This window comes from Pteronotus mesoamericanus, unplaced genomic scaffold, assembly GCF_021234165.1.
Source record: "Pteronotus mesoamericanus isolate MK-2021 breed Mesoamerican mustached bat unplaced genomic scaffold, CSHL_Meso_final contig_317, whole genome shotgun sequence".
Lineage (NCBI taxonomy): Eukaryota > Metazoa > Chordata > Mammalia > Chiroptera > Mormoopidae > Pteronotus > Pteronotus mesoamericanus.
In genome coordinates, this window is record NW_026555133.1 from 3,557,385 (window position 1) to 3,576,465 (window position 19,081).

Here is a 19,081-nt window from a genome sequence, read left to right on the forward strand (position 1 = left end):
CAGAATTCTTTCTGCTTTCGCTTGCAGGGCATCCCGCTTCCTCAGGTGTCTATAGAATCCCCTTTAGCCTTTTCCTCTCCTTTGGCTTTTTTCTCTCAGCCTCTCACATCATTACAAATAAACCTAAAGCCTAATAATAATAATAATGAAAAAAATCCCCTCGCTAGACCCTCTGACAGCCAAGTTTTTCCCGAGTAGTCTACGCTCGTTGTATCTGTCCTTTTCAGTGCCCTCTCTAGGGAGAGCAATACGATAGCGCCTGGTCAGTGCCTGATCAGTCTCGCGTTTCGAAGGCACTAGGTGAAGACAGACAAACTCTCGGTTTTTCCAGCGTCCGACTACCATTCTCTCCTTCCATTCACCGTTTTTTCATTGTCTCGGCTCCTCCCTTTGCCTGGTCTCCTATTCCTCTCGCGAGAGCTGAGGCCTCTATTACGCACCGCCCCAATTGAGCCTCGCATTTCTCGCGAGGTTGCAGGCAGGGCCGGGCCCGACATGGCGGAAGGTAGGGTTTTTGTGGATCCGCGCGGGAAGGCGCGGATCTGTGGGGGCGCTGCTAGCTGGGCAAAGCAGCCTTGAGAGGGAACGGCCGGACGTGGTCGCATGGGACATAGCGGGTGTCGCAAGCCTTCGTCTCTGTCTTCTACCGGGCGCCTCGGCCGGGGGTCTTAAACGCTATTCCTATGGCAACGCCCCTCCGGCGTTGTGGGGCCCCACGGGACCCTGGCCGGCTGCGGAGCCCGCTGGGGAGATCCCATGCCGGAACTGGGTGCAGCCGCGGGGATCCCGAGGGCGTCCGGGTAGGCTTCTTTGATTGCCCGCGGTGCTGGGACGGTGGGGGAACTAACCCTTCTTAGGAAATCGAAACTGCTGTCCTGGCACGTCCTGCATCCGGAAGGGGTACATCCCTCGCGTGCGGAAGAGCTTGGGACTCTTCTGGGATTGAGAGGTGCAAAAGAGTCAGGGCTTTAAGTGGCCAACGCGCCAAACGGGCACGCGCTGGACTCCCAGCAACCCCGGGGATCCGGGCCGGCTGGGATTCCTTCTCCACAGATGTGGACGGGAGGGGGTGGTTTGCTTGGGATGGGAGTTGGCCAAGGTCGCTCTGCTTGTAGCTGGTGTTCTGTGACCCAGACCGCTGCCCCTTTGCCTCTCAGTCTAGTCCTGAGCCTCTTTTCTGGTGCCGTCTTTACGACACTGCAGGTAATGGCAGTTTGGCCTCGCAGGTTCCACGTCCCTCAACGTAACACTATTAGAATCCTTCATTGTCAAAGCCGTAGTGTACGGAGACGGGGAGTTACCTGCCAGGGACACCGTGGGACCTGGTCTCTATGCTGCTTCTATTCATTTCATTATTGGAGGAAAATACGTTTTATTTGACTTGTTTATTGGGTGACTGCAGGGTGTTGGTCACGACCTGTTATGTTGTTTTTTTTGTTTGTTTTGGTCATGTTGGTTTTGAGCTAAGCTTTGAACCCATCTTTACTGGGATCTTTGGGCGGCACGTGACAGTTTGCAGGCTTTTCTCATTTGGATAAGACTTAAGAACATTGTTGAAGGAGACTTGGCATGTGTGTTATTTGCACTCTTTAGATAAAGGAATAGAGATAGCTGGAACGGGCACCCCGTTTTTTGTCTTTGCTCTTTTTACCTTGTTAGACCCCTTTTCGCCCGCCCCGCCCTTCCGTGGGAGGGCGAAACATCAGATGAATATTGCCTGAAAGCAGAGGAGGAATAAAAGCAGAAAGAAAGCAGTAGTATTCTGAGAAGCTAGTTTTCTGGTAAATCACATAATGTTGTGTAACATTAACACAACATTAATGGACCAGCGAAATGGAGCTTGTTGCTCAGAGCAGTGAAGTGGCGTAGAAAGGTTTCAGGAAGGCCTTATGTGAGGTAATGGGTAATCCCGCACTAGTATGCTGGGAAGAGAAGTTGATGAATGTTGTGGGACCACATTACAAAGGATGAAATTATGGAGGTCAGCTGGTTTTTCATTCAGCAGTTGTGCCGAGCATGTGCTGTGCTTTGCAGTCAGGTTCCAGCCATGAAGAGCTCATACAGGGTGAGTATGCGGATGGTTATCGTGCAGGTGCCTGCAAATTACCCGTATGTGTCAGGGCAACATCTAGCTAGTGAAGTATGCAGCTTAAACAAACATTCTTTCGGGGTTAAATTGGCAAGGGAGGATAGATGGGTAAAGAGAGTCATGATGTTGTGACTTCACAGTTTTCTTTTACCTTTTTTGTATCCTAATTTCCCGGCTTCTGATTTAAGTTCTTTGGAAACAATGTTGCAAACTGACTAGGAAGGATTGAGTTGGCATTTTAGTCAATTTAGTGCCTTCAACTGAAGGTGCCTATTATGCAAAGGAAGGCAAGATTAGCTAGAAAATGCTTTGCAGGGGTGTTACTTGTTTAATGCTACTGTACTTTACTCACAATTGATCGGAGCTGGCTACACTTGCTTTTGTAGGGGTTTTTTTCCCCACTTGTTCTGAGGTACTCGCTTATTTAAATATAAAAACACAGCAACAATCTGTGTCATCTACAAGCATACTCTGTGGGAACTTCCCTGGTAATAGTTTTTTGTTTGGTGGCTTGAGCCCGTGAGCATGTGCAAGTAGCTGTAGCTCTCAGGAATAGTAAATAGAACCTGCAGAACCTCAGTATTCAGTAGTTTCTTACTGTGACTGGCTTGGAAACCAACCTACTTTCCTTCCATCTAGGGGTATTGATTTGATTGCATATGATTACCTAAAGTCTGTCTTAAGGGTTTCCAATACCCCTCTACATCTCTGCAGATGTCCTATAATCCAAACTTTCTTCATCACTCAAAAAGTTCCTCCTACGTGGTCTTTCTACTTTTACTTTTTCTCCTTAGTTTTGCTTCCCTGCAGCCTGTTCTCCTTGAAACATAAATCAGATTGTGTCTCTCCCACGCTTCTCAATATACCTTCCCCTTTACTTCCACTCCCCACTCCCATGGCTCTTCATGATCTTAAAATATATTAGAAAGCCTTATAATGGCCTTCAAGTCCCAATGAGGCCTGGCCCCTGGTTAACACTGTTGCCTTATTTCCAACTTCTCTTCTCATTCCTGGTGCTCTCACCACAGCGTCTTCCGTGCTGTTCTTTGTGCATTCCAACATACTTCTACCTCTGCTTCTTTGTCCTTGCAGTTCCCTTTGACCTGGAACAGTCTTTCTCAGTTTCTCCACAGAGCTAACTTTTACTCAGGTGTCTGTTCAGTTCTTACCTCTTTAGAAATCTTTCCTAATTAAAAAAAAAAAAAAAAAAAAATCCCTTCCTGGAATATAAACCCTATGAGAGCAGAAACTTTTTCTGTTTTGTTCACTGCTGTATCTTCCAACTTAGGATCCTGCCTGTTGTTGAAGGAATGAATGAATTTATTGAGCATCATTTACCAGACATCAGGAAATGTTGCCTGGATACATCCTTAGTGTCCTGTCAAATAATCAGCTTTTAATGTGCTCTGAATAACATCAGTCTGCTGGGAGCTACCTAACCTACTTTCCATCCAGCCCATTTTAGTTTTAGCAGTTAAAGTGTAAAGCTTAGGAGCTCAGTCTGTGCAATTGGACATGGATTTGAATCCTAGTTTTACTGAACTGTAATCAGAGGCAAGTCAATTAGTTGTTCTTAGTCTCAGTTTTTTTGACTTTAAAGGAGGGATAATCTCTATCTCAAAGGTAACTATGAGGATCAAGGGAAATAGTACATGAAGAAGCTTTTTTTGCACAGCTTTTAGTCATTTTGACCATAGCATGTAGTCTTTCTCCTAAACCACACTCCCCATTTCCTTCTTCTGTAGAGTTAAAGTGAAAATTGGAAAAATGTAAATCATTTATTTAACAGAAAATGACCATGGATTTTTATTAACTTCATTGAATTTGGTTAAGAAAACATTTTTGACAACAATTTGAGTAATAAGATGAGTGAAGACTTCCCATACTGTGGATAATCACAGGCTAATACAATAGCCGCTGGTCACAAATTTAATTAAAAATAAATAAAACTAAGAATCCTGTTCTTAGTCACTAGCTCCATTCAAGTGCTCAGTAACCATGTGGCTTCGCATGCTAGTAGACCGCATAGATGAATGGAGCACTTTCAGCATTCCAGAAAGTGCTGTTGGACCACACCGTTCCAGAAAATGCCTAATCAGTAAAGCTAAATAGAATAGGGAAAGGAGAAACTTTGTTCTTTCCAGTTTTGAAGTATATCTCTTAATATATTATTTTATTCATTCAGCAAATGTTCCAGGCCATTGTATACAGTCTGGAGACCTCTCAGGCACTATCTCTTTCTATAAGACTCTTTTTCTCTACCTTCCCTTTCTTTCACTTCTGCCATAAGCAGTAGCTGTTAGCCTTCTTCTTGAGGAATTTTTTCCCAAAGTAAGTTTATCTGTTCACTGCACTGATTGTTGATGTACCAGAGTAGAGCTACATAATCTTGCTGAGATATGCAGGGTTCAGTCACTGGCAAGGTGAGTTGCTGTAGGTGAGATATTATCATGACTTACAGTTAGGCCCAACAAAGTGAGAAATTGCTATGTCCTCAGTATCTCTTGTTGAATCTTGAGTAGGCTAGGAACTAGGTTTTTATTGAACTCCACCTAGTAAGGCACTGTTGGGGTGGAGGGAGAAGTAGTGGGTGGCTAACAAGCAATAGTCAGACCTAGAACGTGTTCCCAGGGAACTCTGCAGTTTAGGAGGGGAGATGAAAAGTATGTGCATAAGAAACTGTATTGTATTGTGGACAGGGAATACTGCATAGGATTACTTTGAAAATTCAGAATGGGAAGGGATTGTTTGAGGGAAGTGGTGGGGAGTATGTTTTGGGTGATCAGGGAAGGTCTTATACTTCAAGTGCTGGAACTGGGCTTTGGAGAATAGGCCTCTTTTTGACATGGGAAGAGATGTTAGTGGGAAGAGGTCACTGTTCTTGGTGGAAGGATATGAGGCTAGAAAAGTATGTTAAGGGCTGATGATGAAGGAATTGGTTAAACGTTTCGATTATACTCTGGGCCATGGGGTGAGGCCACTGGAAGGTATCAGCCAAGGTAGTGACTTGACTAGAATTGTCCGAGGCATGCTGAAATGGCTACCATGTAGAGGGTGAATTTGGGAGGAAGGCAGGCTGGCAAGGAGGCAGTGGCAATTGATGATGGGTCCTTTGGGAAGGGGCATTAAGACTAGTGAGGACTGATGTGAGAGAGACTATAGAAAGTCAAAAAGACAAGACTTTTAAAACCTGTTTGCACATTGACAAGAGAGATCCAGTGGGAATGAAGGGTCCTAGGTCAGTATGACTCAGATATGGCTGGACTGTAAACAGGAAGAGGAGGAATGGATTTGAGAGTAAGTATCCTGGCCTCAATTTTGGATATACTTTGCCATGCCTGATATACCTTCAGGTGGTTATTGTCTTAGCAGGCCATTGGAAATATTTGCAGTCTGACTGGCATTTGGGTAAAAATTACTTGGTTAGCTTATATTTGTTGAGTATCTTCTATAAAGCCAGCCCTGTGATCAGTGCTATATAGAGTGAAGTTTTGAAAAATGTTACACTACTGACAGATAAGTCTTGCAGATAAGACTTAACAGAGTTGAATTACATCCAGGAAAGATGTGTTTCATTTCTATTAGGTACAAACGACTATGCTGGGGATGACAAAGTGAGAAGGACACAGTCTCAGCCTTAATGGAACTTGTGGAACAGATTGGGGAAGGCAACGTTTCTCCAAAAAAAACAAACAAACATGCACATTGTGTTTTATAGTTTGCTGAGTTTTCTCTTTTGCATTGATAATTAGTGGCACCACTGCCTCGCTGCACTCTCAGGTCAATAACCGAGAAGTCATCCCTGACTCCCCTTAACTCTGCATTCAGGACATAAGTCCTGTTGATCCTTTAAAGCTCTCACACTTGTTCTTTCCTCTCTACAGTCATTCACATTAGTTCAGGTTGGTAGTTCTCAGTGCGGAGAACCCTGTATGTTAGAATCACCTTGGGAGCTTTTAAAAACCCAGGTTTATTTATCACTCAGCTCCAACAAAAATGAACATATCCCATAAAACAATTTTTTTCAAACTGAGTCAATACTGAATTCTATAGCTATATCTGTATCTATATCTGTATCTATCTATATCATCTTTATTACCTAAGAAGTCCTGGGTAGTAAGTTTTATCTGTAACTGGGGTAAAAGGTTTTTTAAACAATTTTTTATTATTCTTTGTCACCTGAGGATTTTTTTTAAAAATTGATTTTAGAGACAGAGGAAGGGGGGGGAGAGAGGGAGAGGGAGAGAAAGAGAGAAAGATCGATCGGTTGCTTTCCATATACGCCCCAGTTGGGGATCAAACCTGCAACCCAAGTATATGCTCTGAATGGGGTTTGAACCCTCAACCTTTTGGTTTATGGGATGATGCTCCAGTCAGCTAAGCCACCTGGCCAGGGCTTAATTTTATTTTATTTTATTTACTTTAATGTAGGAAATTTTCTTTTAAATATTTTTAAAAATAATACTTTATTTTCCAATTACAGTCAACATAATTTTACATTAGTTTTAGATTTACACCCCAGTGATCAGACATTATATAACTTACTAAGTGATCATTTCAGAAATCTTGCACCCATCTGATACCATATATAGTTATTAGAATATTATTGACTATATTCTGTACACTGTACTTTACATCCCCGTGACTGTTCTCTAAATACCAATTTGTACTTCTTAATCCCTTTGCCTTTTTCACCCATTCTCCCAACACCCTCCCAACCTTCAAAATGTTCTCTGTATCTATGAATCTGTTTCTGTTCTGAGTCTGTTTATTTTTATTTGTAGATTCAATTGTTGATAGATATGTATTTATTGCCATTTTTATCATATTGTTATCTTTATTTTTTTCCCTTAAACTTCTTTAAGACCTTTTGTTTCATGTAATACTAGTTTGGTTGTGATGAACTTCTTTAGCTTTTTCTTGTCTGGGAAGCTCTTTATCTGTCCTTCAGTTCTAAATGATAGCTTTGCTGGATAAAGTAATCTTGGTTGTAGATCCTTGCTTTTCATCACTTTGGATATTTCTTGCCAGCCCCTTCTGGCAAAGTTTCTGTTGAAAAATCAACTGTGAGTCTTGTGGGAGTTCCCCTGTAGGTAACTAATTGCTTTTCTCTCACTGCTTTTAAGATTCTCTCTTTGTCTTTAGCCCTTGGCATTCTAATTATGATGTGTTTTGGTGTGGACCTCTTTGGGTTCATCTTGTTTGGGACTCTCTGCTTCCTGGACTCATATGTCTATTTCCTTCACCAAGGTAGGGAAATTTTTTGTCCTTCTTCTTTTTTTTTAATTTTTTTAGAAAGATTTTATTTGTTTTTTTGAGAGAGGGAGGAAGTGGGAAAGAGAAGGAGAGAAACATCAACATGCAAGAGAAACATTGATCTATTGCCTCTCGCATACCCCCAGTTGGCGACCTGGCTGGCAACCCAGGCATATGCCCTTACTGGTAATCAAACCAGTTAACTTTTGGTTTGCAGATTGGCACTTATCCCATGGAGCCATACCATCCAGGACTGTCATTATTTTCTTAGATAGGTTTTCAATTTTTTGCTTTCTCTCTCCTTCTGGCATTCCCATGATGTGAATGTAGGTGTACTTGAAGTTGTTCCAGAGGCTCTTTACACTATTCTCATTTTTTTTTTTTTTTGGATCCTTTTTTTTTTGTGTCCTCACTTGAGGATAACATTTACTGATTTTGGTGGGGGGTGGGGTGGCGTGGAGAGAAACATTGATCAGTTGCCAACTGTATGCGCCTCAACCAGGGATCGAACCTGCAACCTTTTGGTACACAGGCGATGCTCCAACCAACTGAGCCACCTGGCCAGGGCTGGATCCTATTTCTTTTTGCTGTTCTGATCTGATTGGCTGTTTTTATGCTTCCTTATATCCCAAATCACTGATTTGATTCTCAGCTACATCGTCTCTACTGTTGATTCCCTGTAAATTATTCTTTTTAAAAAAAATTATTTATTTTTAGAGAGAGGGGACGGGAAGGAGAAAGAGAGGGAGAGAAACATCAATGTGTGGTTGCCTCTCGTGCACCCCGAACTGGGGACTGGCCCCACAACCCAGGCATGTGCCCTGACTGGGATTGAACCAGCGACCCTTTGATTTGCAGGCTGGCACTCAATCCACTGAGCCACACCAGCTAGGGCTGTAAATTATTCTTCATTTCAGTTAGTGTATCCTTTATTTCTGATTGGTTCTTTTTTTATGGTTTCCATGTTTTTTGTTGTTTTTTTTTTTGCTGTTCAGATTCTCACAAAGTTCCTTGAGCATCCTTATAACCATTATTTTGAACTCGGTATCTGTTAGTTTGCTTGCTTCCATTTCATTTACCGTATTTTGCTGTGTATAGTGCATACATTTTTGGCCAAATTTTTGAGGGAAAAATAAGGATGTGCATTATATATTGGTGGTACTAATTCCACATCTATGTAAATGTTTTTAACTCTCTTATTTATCCTTTTGTGTTAAAAATGTAACTCTACAAAAACAATAATTATACCTGTATACAAAATAATACCCTGGAATACGATAGTTTTATATATAAATAAATAATTGAATTAAAAAATTAAAATGAAAAGTTTATTCCTGAAATTTTGAGCCAAAAACATGGGTGTGCATTATGCACAGGAACACATTATACACAACAAAATACAGTAGTTCTTTTTCTTCTTCTTTCACTTGGGACCTGTTTCTTTGTCTCCTCATTTGGCTGTTTCCCTGTGTGTGTTTTTATGTATTAGGTAGAGCTGCTTCATTTCCAGGCTTGGTAGAGTGCCCTAATGTAGTAGGTGTCCTATAGGGTCCAATGGCACAACCTTCTCATTCACCTGAGCTGGGCATTCCAGGTGGGCCCCCGATCTAGTGTGGGCTAGGTACACCCTCCTGTTGTAGCTGAGCTTTGATTGCTGTTGGCATGTCACGGGAAGGGATTTATGTCCAGGTCGATAGGTGTGAGGACTAGCTTGGACCATTGTGGAGGATCAGCGGTGCAGGGGCTCACCCCGTGGAACAGGACTTACTTCAGCAGGACTCTGGTGCCTGCTGAATCTACCTCTTGAGTATGTTGCTGGTGGATGTGGTTGGGTGGTGCTTTGGCCTGGGCTGATGCTGTCTACCAGGCATGCTGGCTCCGAGGCCTCCCTGGAGATGCAGGCCCAGGTTAGCTGCCCTCTCTGTTCTTCCTGCCTTCTGGCATGAGCTATAATGCTCTCTGCAGATGGCTGCTATTTGTGCTGGGTTTGGAGGTGCCCAGGAGAGGCCAAGCTGCGAACCAAAGCCTGCTGCCACTAGTGTCGGACCTGGGGCCCCTTAGCAAGAGGTACAAGGCACACTGAGGCCAGGTGCCGCTTGTTTGAGAAATTTTAGGAAAGTCTGAAGCATGAGCCAGGCTATTCTTATGGAAAAGCTACTGGAAACAGCTTGGATGAGTCCACAATTTAGGTGAGGAAGGGTCTCAGGGAATCACCAAGGTGGGGCTAACAGTCTTAGCCAGGTTGATGGAGACTCAAATATGGTGCCCACCTTCCAACTCTGGAGGAAGGGCTCAGAAAGGGAACAGTGGCCTCTGCCAGCACTTCTGTTTGGGAGAAAGCTGCTTCTCCAGCTTTCCTTTGGATGCCAGACAATTCAGTTTTTCCCTGTGTGTTCCTGGTCCCTTTTGAACTGCTACCCTGGTGCTGGAACTCAGAGATAGTGAGTCTGAGTAAGTCTGTGGTTGGGCCACTTAAGAGGAACTGCCTGGGACTCCAGATGCCCTCTGTCTCACTGAGCCACAATCCCTGCTGGTTTTTATAACCAGAGGTAAAGGGAACTTCTCCTGGCCCTGAAACCCTTGGCTGGGGGCCTGGTGTGGGGCTGGGACTCCTTGCTCCTGAGGGGGCACCTCTGCAGCCCAGCTATCCCTGCCAATTCTTAACAGTCATGTGTGGGTGTGGGACCAGCCCATTCTGTGTCTCTGCCGCTCTTTCCAGTCTACATGTGGCTTCTTCTTTATATCCTTATTTGTAGGACTTCCGTTTATCTAGATTTCAGGTGGTTCTGAATGATGGTGGTTCTGTAGTTTATTTGTAATTTTGATGTGGTTGTGGGAGGTTCCAAGTACCACATTTATCTATGCTAACATCTTGACCAGAAACTCAAAAGGGTGTTTTTGCTTGCTCGTTTGTTTGTTTAAATAATGGCTTTTTGGATTGTGTCAGAGCATTCAAGTTATGAATTACTAGATTTTTAAATGGTGCAAAGTCCAGGTATGAAATACCTCTTGGCATCATCTTATTTTTAATAATATCCAAACTGCGCGCGTGTGTGTGTGTGTGTGTGTGTGTGTGTGTGAGAGAGAGAGGGGGGGGGGAGGGAGAAGTGGGAGGTTGCAGACTGGTAGGTGTATCGCTGACCCTGACTATGCCTTTGCACTCTTCTCCAGATGGTATTGCTGTCTTTTTTTCATTAGGGTATGTGAACCTAAGTTCTCAACAGTAAGTATATTTATTTATTTCTTATTCTCCTTTTTTTTCTTTTTTAGGGAACAAATTCTACAAACATTTAATCAAAAAATGGATAAAGAATACCAAAAATTCATTTAAAGCTTTTTAAAAATAATAGAAATAGGCAAGAAATATAGAAAAACAGGTTTAGTTTTAGCAAATAATAAAGGAACAATTAAAATAACACATCATTGTCACAAACAGATTAATATGTATTAAAAAATACTGGTAATATCAAGTATTGGCATATGTGAAAGGGACTGGGTATTCATAGACTCTTTTTCTTCATCTTTAAGCAGTCCCTTTAGTATATTTTGCATTGCTGGTTTGGTGGAAGTGTATTCTTTTAGGCTTCTTTTGTCTGGGAAACTCCTTATTTTGCCTTCCATTTGAATTGAGAGCCTTGCTGGGTAGCGCAGTCTTGGTTGTAGGCCTTTGCTTTTCATGACTTGGAATATTTCTTGCCAGTCCGATCTGGCTTGCAGTGTTTCTGTTGAGAAGGCAGCTGCTAGCTTTATTGGGGCTCCATTATATGTTCCTACCTCTTTCTCCCTTGCTGCCTTTAGGATTCTCTGTTTGTCTTTGATATTTGCCATTTTAATGATGATGTGTCTTGGAGTGGGCCTCATTAGGTTCCTCTTGAACGGGACACTCTGTGCTTCCTGGACTTATGTGGCTTTTTCTCTCCTCCAATTAGGGAAGTTTTCCATCACTACTTTTTCAAACAGGTTCTCTGTGCCTTCCTCATCCTTTTCTCCTTCTAGTATCCCTATTATGCAGATATTATTACATATAATAGGGATACTAGAACAAATAGTGAATTCTGTTTGTTCAGATTGTCCTGCATTTCCCTCAACACTTCTTCATTCTTTTAGAGTCTTTTTTAATTTTTTTTGCTCTTTCTGGGAGCTTTTTTCCTACCTTGTCCTCCAGCTCGCTGATTCAGTCGTCAGCTTCATCTAGCCTGCTTTTGTTTCCTTCTACTGCCTTTGATTTCCTCTTGTCTCTTATTGATAGTTTCTGTGTCCTTTTTCATGTTGATATAGTTTGCAGTAAGTTCTTCGTAGTTTCCCTGTAGTTTTTTGTAATTCTCTCTGAGCTCACTAAGCTCATCGAGCTTCCTTAGAACCGTTGTTTTGAACTCAATATACGATAGTTTACTTTCCTCTATTTCATTTATTTCTCTTTCTGGGGATTCCTCCTTTCCCTTCAAGTGGGGCATACTTCCTTGTCTTCCCATTATTTGTGAGACTCTTCGTTTTTGCTCTGCTTCTTAAGTTGATCTGTCTTGATTTCCTGACTTTGTGGTGTGAACTTCTATGGTAGGAGACCGCTGTTTTTACTTTCTCTATATGCCTCTGATGATGTCAGGTGTTGACCCTTAAGCAGTCTTTTCGAGACTTACAGTAATCTACTGTCTGTGGCTGTCTCCTTCAGCTGTTAATCTCTTATTTCTTATTCTCCATTAAACAGTTTTCCTCTGTTTAGCCCTCTTGGTTAATGTATATTCAGGAACCCCAGTGAAAGAAAAATTCCATCTGCATTATGATAGGTTTAGAAAAGTAGTATTGGTAGTAATTCATCACCAGTGTGGAGCTTATCTATTCTTAGGCCAACAAAGAAGATACTATATTCTGGGAAGGCAGTACTTTAAGGAAATATTGTTATGTTGGAAGACCCTAATATATGCCTGAAACAAAAATTATTCTTGTAGTTCTCAAAATAGGACTCTTATCACAGCTTTTACAATGATTTTTCTTTTATTTGATGGACATAGTTAGGGCAGAGTAGGAGTAAAGTCATTTAGTCATTAAAGAATTGTATGAACAACACATTCACTGCAAAAATCAAGGCTAGAATGTAAGAACTATAGAAATCTAGAGAAAGAAGATAACAGGGTTTTGTTAATCTAAAAAGACTTGATACAGTGCGGATTAGAATTGGAGTAGATGAGTGGGAGCAGAAGTATTTGATGTTCTGACATCGGAGCAGATATTAGGCATAGTACAGCGGGATGAACATGGACTTTGGCTTAAGGTCTTAAATCTTAAGTCAGACTCCTGATAATTGTGTAATTTTAAGCCATCCACTTAACCTAAGTGAATTCTGTTTGTTTAGTACTGTGCTACTTTGAATATGTTGGTTAGAACTTGAGATAATGAAGAATTAACTGCTATAAGAGACATTAAGTATTAATTTCGCTTTTTAGGTATTTTCATAAAAGATTTTATTTATTTTTTTAGAGAGAGGGAAAGGAAGAGAGAATGAGAGAGAGAAACATCAATGTGTGAAAGATACATTGATTGGTTGCCTCTCGCACACCCTCAACTGGGGACCTGTCCTAAACCCCAGACATGTACCCTGACTGGGAATAGAAGTGATGACTTTTTGGTTACAGACCAGCACTCAGTTCACTGAGCCATAGCAGCTAGGGTATAATTCCTTTTTCTATTTATTGTAAAATATTACAAGAAACTATATTTTGTTTACTCTACAAAACTTTGTTGTTGACACTAATCCAGCAGGACGCTGTAAGAGCTTTAAAGTATTTTGCTATACAGAATTTTTTTGTTTGTAAGGGTAGATATAGTAACTTCCTGTGGCTGCTGTAACAAATTTCCAGAAACTGGGTGGTTTAAAACAACAGAAAAGTACACTCTCATGATTCCGGAGGCCAGAAGTCTAAAATCATTGTTACTGGGCTGAAATCACGGTATCACTAGAGCCGTACTCTCCCTCTAGCAGAGAATCGGTTTCCTGCTTCTTCTAGCTTTTTATAGCTGTTGGTGTTCCTTGGCTTGTGGCCATATCACTTAAGTCTTCAAGGCCAGCATCTTGAAATTTCTCTGTTTTGTCTTTGTATGGCCTTTTCTTCTCTGTCAAATTTCCCTCTGCCTTCTCTTACATGTAATTGCATTTAGGACTTAGCCATATAATCCAGCATAATTTCCTATTTCAAAATCCTTAATATAATCATGCCTGTAGATACCCCACCTCCATTTTTTTTTTTTTTTACCATATAAGGTAACATTCAACGTTTCGGGGATTATGGATATAATGGGTGAGGCATTTTTCAGCCTATCACAGTAGGCAATATGTAATTTAACCCACTTCTGAAATTCTTCTATTTGTGTGCAGTTTCTGTATGCTCAAAGACCATACAACACAGTTCGAAGCACTGCTGATGAAATGTGAAGATAATTAAGACACTTCCCATTATCAAGAAAGTTCTTAGAGCCTTGGCCAGGTGGCTAGTTAGTTTGAGCATTGTCCCATACACCGAAATGTTGCAGGCTCGATCCTCTGTCAGTGCACACCTAGGTTGGGGGTTTGATCCCCAGTTGGGTCACATACAAGAGGCAAACAGTGGATGTTTCTCTCTCACATTGGTGTTTCTCTTTCTCTTCCTCTCTAACATCAATAAATATATCCTTGGGTAAGGATAAAAAAAAAAAAGAAAGAAAAGTTCTTAGGGGAACCTGAATGCCACAGTAGCAAACTGGTACTTTTGTAGACATTGGGGAACCAGTTGAAGCTGTTTGGTTGAGCTGTGTTTTAGGATGATTAATCTTAATATATGAAGAATAGAATGGAGAGGGGAAAGATGAGGTGGGTAACTGGTTACATGTATGTGAACGACGCTAAGGCTTCAAGGAGATGTGGTGGTGGTGGTGGTGGTGTTCAGAAAGAGAAAGATGTCAAGGTGCAGCCCAGGGAGAGTCTGTTCTTAGCTATTGAGGCATAACTGACAACCAATATAAATCTCCTACTTTAGCTTGTCAGTTGATGGATATTTACAGTAGTGTAACCACCACCACAATCATGATATGGAATATTTCTATAATGTTAAAAAATTTCCTTCAACTTCTTTGTAGTCGATTCCATTCCCGTGGCCTTGGGCAACCACCGATTTGCTTTCTGTCACTATAGTTTGCCTTCTCTACAGTTTCATATGGGATTATACATTATGTAGTCTTTTGTGTCTAGCTTCTTTCAGCTAGCATGTTGATTTTGATGTAGTATGTAACATGTAGTCTTTTTATGGCTGAGTAATACTCCATTAGAGTCTTGTGCTGCTTGGAGGATATGTTCTGAGAAATGTATTATTAGGTGAGTTCGTCATTGTGTGACTACCATAGAGTGCACTCACACAAACCTAGGTGCTTTAGCCTACTGCACAGGTAGGCTACATGGTCTAGCCTATTGCTCTTAGACTACAAATCTCTACAGCATGTTACTGTACTGTATACTGTAGATAATTGTCCTGTCACACAATGGTATTTGTATATTTAATCATATCTAAACATAGAAAAGGTACTGTAAAAATATAATATAAAAGATACAAGGCGGGGACCCAAAAAACCCCAGAATTTGTCTTCTGGAGGGCGGGCCCCTTGTCGTACAGGCTTTCCTTGCTAGGTGAGTGTTCCTGGAACCCACCTGTATCAGTGCACCAGCTGGCATTGTTGTGAGAGGCTGTGTTCAACTTCAGTGAAATTTCTTTTGAAGACTCTTTCAGCATGTTTACTCGTTTAATAATGGGTGATTTATGAGGGCACCTGCTCACACTGTGCTGAGTATTCAGCAGTTTTTGACCAAAAACGGCATGACCCCCTTTATATAAAATGGGTGCCCCATTGTCCGTGTTCACCCAGTCTCGCCTCAAGCGACTTTTTTTGTTTGTTTGTTTCCCCAAATGAAAAATGTCCTCAAAGGAAGACATTTTGCTGCTGTGGAATAGGTAAAATGATAAACAGCAGGAGCACTAAAAGGCATCAAAATCGACAAGTTCAAAAACTTTTGAGCAGTGGAAAAAACATCTCGATAGGTGTATCGCATCAAGTGGAGAGTACTTTGAGGGTGACTGAAGTTTAAACATGTAACAATAAATACACAATTTTTTGTAAATAAATTCTATTTTTTTGAGGGGGTCCCCTCCTGTAAAGTGTGTGTGTGTTCAGGAGCAAGCATCAGGGAGGCAGGTGGAGGGCTATTGAGGGAGGTACCGTTGGAGGAAGAGTACATGTTAGGAGGAGGGATGGAAGAACTGAGAGAAGAAATGAAGAGAAGAGGAAAGGAAGAGCAGCTGTCGAAAGAGACCCATAGAGATAAAGCTGCACAGGAGAGAGAATAAAAGGGAGAGGGGGAGAAGAGAGCGGAGGCAGAGGGGAACGGAAGAACAGGACCTGGAGGAAAAGGAAGTAAGCTCGTGTGCATGAATGTGTGTGTGCCCACATGCCTGTGGGCTGTACATGTGTATGTGTGTGGGAATCGGCAGGGGGTGGGTTCCCAGGTTCCACTCCTTCCCCTGCCCACTCTCCTCTTGCCAACTCCTGGCCCCCGCCATAGGTGGGCACAGCAGGTGGAACATGCTTAGCCTCCTCATCAATTTTTTTTTCCAAAGCACTTAAGAAGAGAATATTTAATTAATTTATCTCCTTGTCGCTTCAAGCTACCAGGACATAGACCCCCACCAACACCCTTAATCTTCTCCTCACCTCTTCTGCTGGAGAATCCGGCCTTCACAACCACAGCCTGCTTTGGGAGCTTCCCCTTCCCCACAACTTTGTAGTAGCCCGATGGCACCACATCAATGATAGGAGCAGCTGCAGTCTTGTTTTTGGCAGCATTACCCGTGTCTGCTCACTGACCGAGGTCCACGGTTTATCAAGGTTGACAGCTGGGCAGAAGCTCTGGTTCCTCTTTAAGTGGTGATGCCTCATACCAATTTTCCCAAAGTTGCCTGGGTGATAATTGTCGAAGTTGATCCTGTGGTGTGCAAACATTACCTCAGCCTCCCAGGCGCTTCCTGCATTCACAGACTTGGCTGTGACCATGGCTCATGCGGCCCCGAAGTTTCCGGGTCGCCCTCTCTCAGGATGGCATGTTGGTCAAAATGCAAGAGCAGCCTCCTCATCTGTTTAAACCATCCAGAGTTAGCAGTAAATTCAGCCTCGTAGTCAGGTCCAGCCTTTTCTTTCAACATCACAAACTTACATATGTATATATGTTTATGTATATAATGGACCAGCATTGTATATATGGTCTATCATTTACTGAAATGTATTTAAGTGGCACATGACTGTATATGTATATACTACAACTTGGGTCTGTTACCAACTGGACATTTGAGTTCCCAGTTTTTGTGGACATGTTTTCATTTCTCTTCGGTAAACACATGGGAGTGGAATTGTTGGGTCATAGGCAAGTGTATGTTTATCTTATGAGAAACTGTCAAACTTTTGCAAAGTGGCTGTGCGACTTTGTATTCTCATTAGCAATGTATCAGAGTTCCAGTTCTCCACATCTTTGCCAGCACTTTTTAATTTTAGCCATTGTAGACTGTGTGTAGTGGTATCTCACTGTGGTTTTAATTTGCATTTCCTTAATAGCTAATGGTATGCATGTTTTTATGTGCTTATTTGCCATGCTTTTTTTTTCTTTGGTGAAGTGTTCACATTTTTCCCCCTTTTTGATTGGGTTATCATAAGAGTTCATAATATAGTGTGGATACAAGTCCTTTTTGGATATATGTTTAGCAAATATTTTCTCCTGTTCTGTGGCTGGCCCATTTACTGTGTGTGTGCTGAAGAATAATTTTTAAAATTTGATAATGTCCAAATTACCGTTATTATTCTCTGATTCATTCTTTTTTGTCCAGTCTATATAGTTTTGCCTCATCTGAGGTCGCTAATGTTTTTTTTGTGGTTTAGTCTAAAGGTATTATAGTTTTCACCCATAATACTTAGATCTATGATCCATTTTGAGTTAACTTTTGTATATAAGTATGTAGTCGGGGTTCATTTCTCCATTGGTCCAAAAGGGCAGAAGGGCAGAATACCCATCTGCCCTTCACCACAGCCTGCATGGGTGAAGGGCAGATGGGTATTATTTTGGAAATTATAATACAAGCTGCTGACATTCTTCACTGATACTTAGCATAGCGTTTTTGGTGAAATGAAAGGTTTTGTCTATTACTTGAATTTTTAGGCTTATTTTTCAAAAGCAAAGTTGGAGTGAGAGGAAGAAGAAACCACAGCTGAAAACTAGCCACTTTGTAAAGAAGAAGTAGTAGTAGTAGTAATAGTAGTAGTAGTAGTAGTAAATCTTTAAACCAGACACTGTTCTAAGTGATTTAACCTATCTTTACTCAATTACTCAACAACTGCTCTGAAATACTATTCCCATTTTCCACATGAAAATACCGAAGCCCAGAGAGGAGTAAGTAATTTGCCAAAGGACACACAGCTAGTAAATGGACAACCTGGGATTCCAACCCAGTCAAGTGAGGCTCCAGGGTACGTGCTTTTAAAGCCTATATTGTGTTGCCTTTCTCAGAATGACCACCAGTTATACTTAATGACCACTTACTGGAGGGCAGATACTCTTCTAAAGTCATTGTATGTATTAGCGCATTTAATGTTTGCAATGCACTTGCCTACGGTGTTACAATTAGAAAGTGGTGGGGCCACCGATCCTAGGTAGTGTAGCTCCAGAGCCTGCACCCTTCACTACTGCAGTGAGTTGTAGCTTTTTACTTAATTATTGCTCAGAATGGTAACTTTACTCTTTTTCTTGTAAGAACTCCACAGTGTGGTGACACTTAAAGGACAACTGATTGCTGCATGCAAGGAAACAGTGTTCCCCACAGGATAACATCTCAGCCATGGAACATTCTTTGTTAGACTATGAAGTGTTGTGGCAATCACAATAGCAATGATAGGAGCACCTGTGATCTGTGTTTCCTCTACAAAAGGCCCTGGCTAGCAGGCATCTCTTGATTCCATGAATAAGGGCCCTAAGTTATCCTAAAGTCCTTCTTTTATCTCACCTCATCTCTGGTCATAATCTTTGTAGTTTATGTCTTTTGTGAGTGTCCAGGCTGCAGCTGGAAATTTACGTCAGGAATTCTGTAGCAAGACTTAGCGCTATTGCTGTATTTTTGGAATTATATGTGTATATCTGACGTCCAAAGAAATTTACAGGGACTGCCTGAGAAGATATTGAAACAGAACTTTTATGATCTAATTTTAAGGGTGAGATAACGCAACCAGCAACTTTTTACTCTCGAAGGCAAATGTTCTCATAATTCCCCACATTCTTTGTGACTATGCATTTTAATTTTGTCCCTCCTGTTTGTGAGTTCCTTATAGGTAGTATTGTACAAAGAAGAAAAAATCTCCCATTATCCCCCCTCACTGTGACCTGCTGATATTTTGGGGTATTTATTGTATTTAACTTTTTTCCTTGTACATGAAGTCTGTCCAGAAAGTATCCAGCCACATGCTATGAAAAATAGTAACATCTCTTGAAGAAGATACAAGAAACAAGAAACATTGTATGTGGGACATTGACTCCTTAGTCACCTTCAAAGTAGGCACAGTTCTCCCAGTTGCCATCAGCTGCCCTGTAGTATATTCCTGAATCTCACTGATGGTCTGAAGTCTCTTCCCCTACAAAGGTGATTTTAGTTTTGGGGAATGCCAGAAGTTGCAGGGCACCAA

The 19,081-nt window shown here is 41.6% G+C and overlaps 1 protein-coding gene across 1 annotated transcript in view; it reads left to right on the forward strand.

Moving 5' to 3' along the window:
• The first annotated feature begins 462 nt into the window (after positions 1-462).
• ANKFY1 (ankyrin repeat and FYVE domain containing 1) overlaps positions 463-19,081 on the forward strand; it is an 87,828-nt gene continuing 69,209 nt past the window's right edge. The window contains exon 1 of the mRNA XM_054575865.1: positions 463-505. Within this exon, the coding sequence (XP_054431840.1) occupies positions 496-505 (10 nt within the window). The 5' untranslated portion in view covers positions 463-495. The remainder of the gene's footprint in view (positions 506-19,081) is intronic.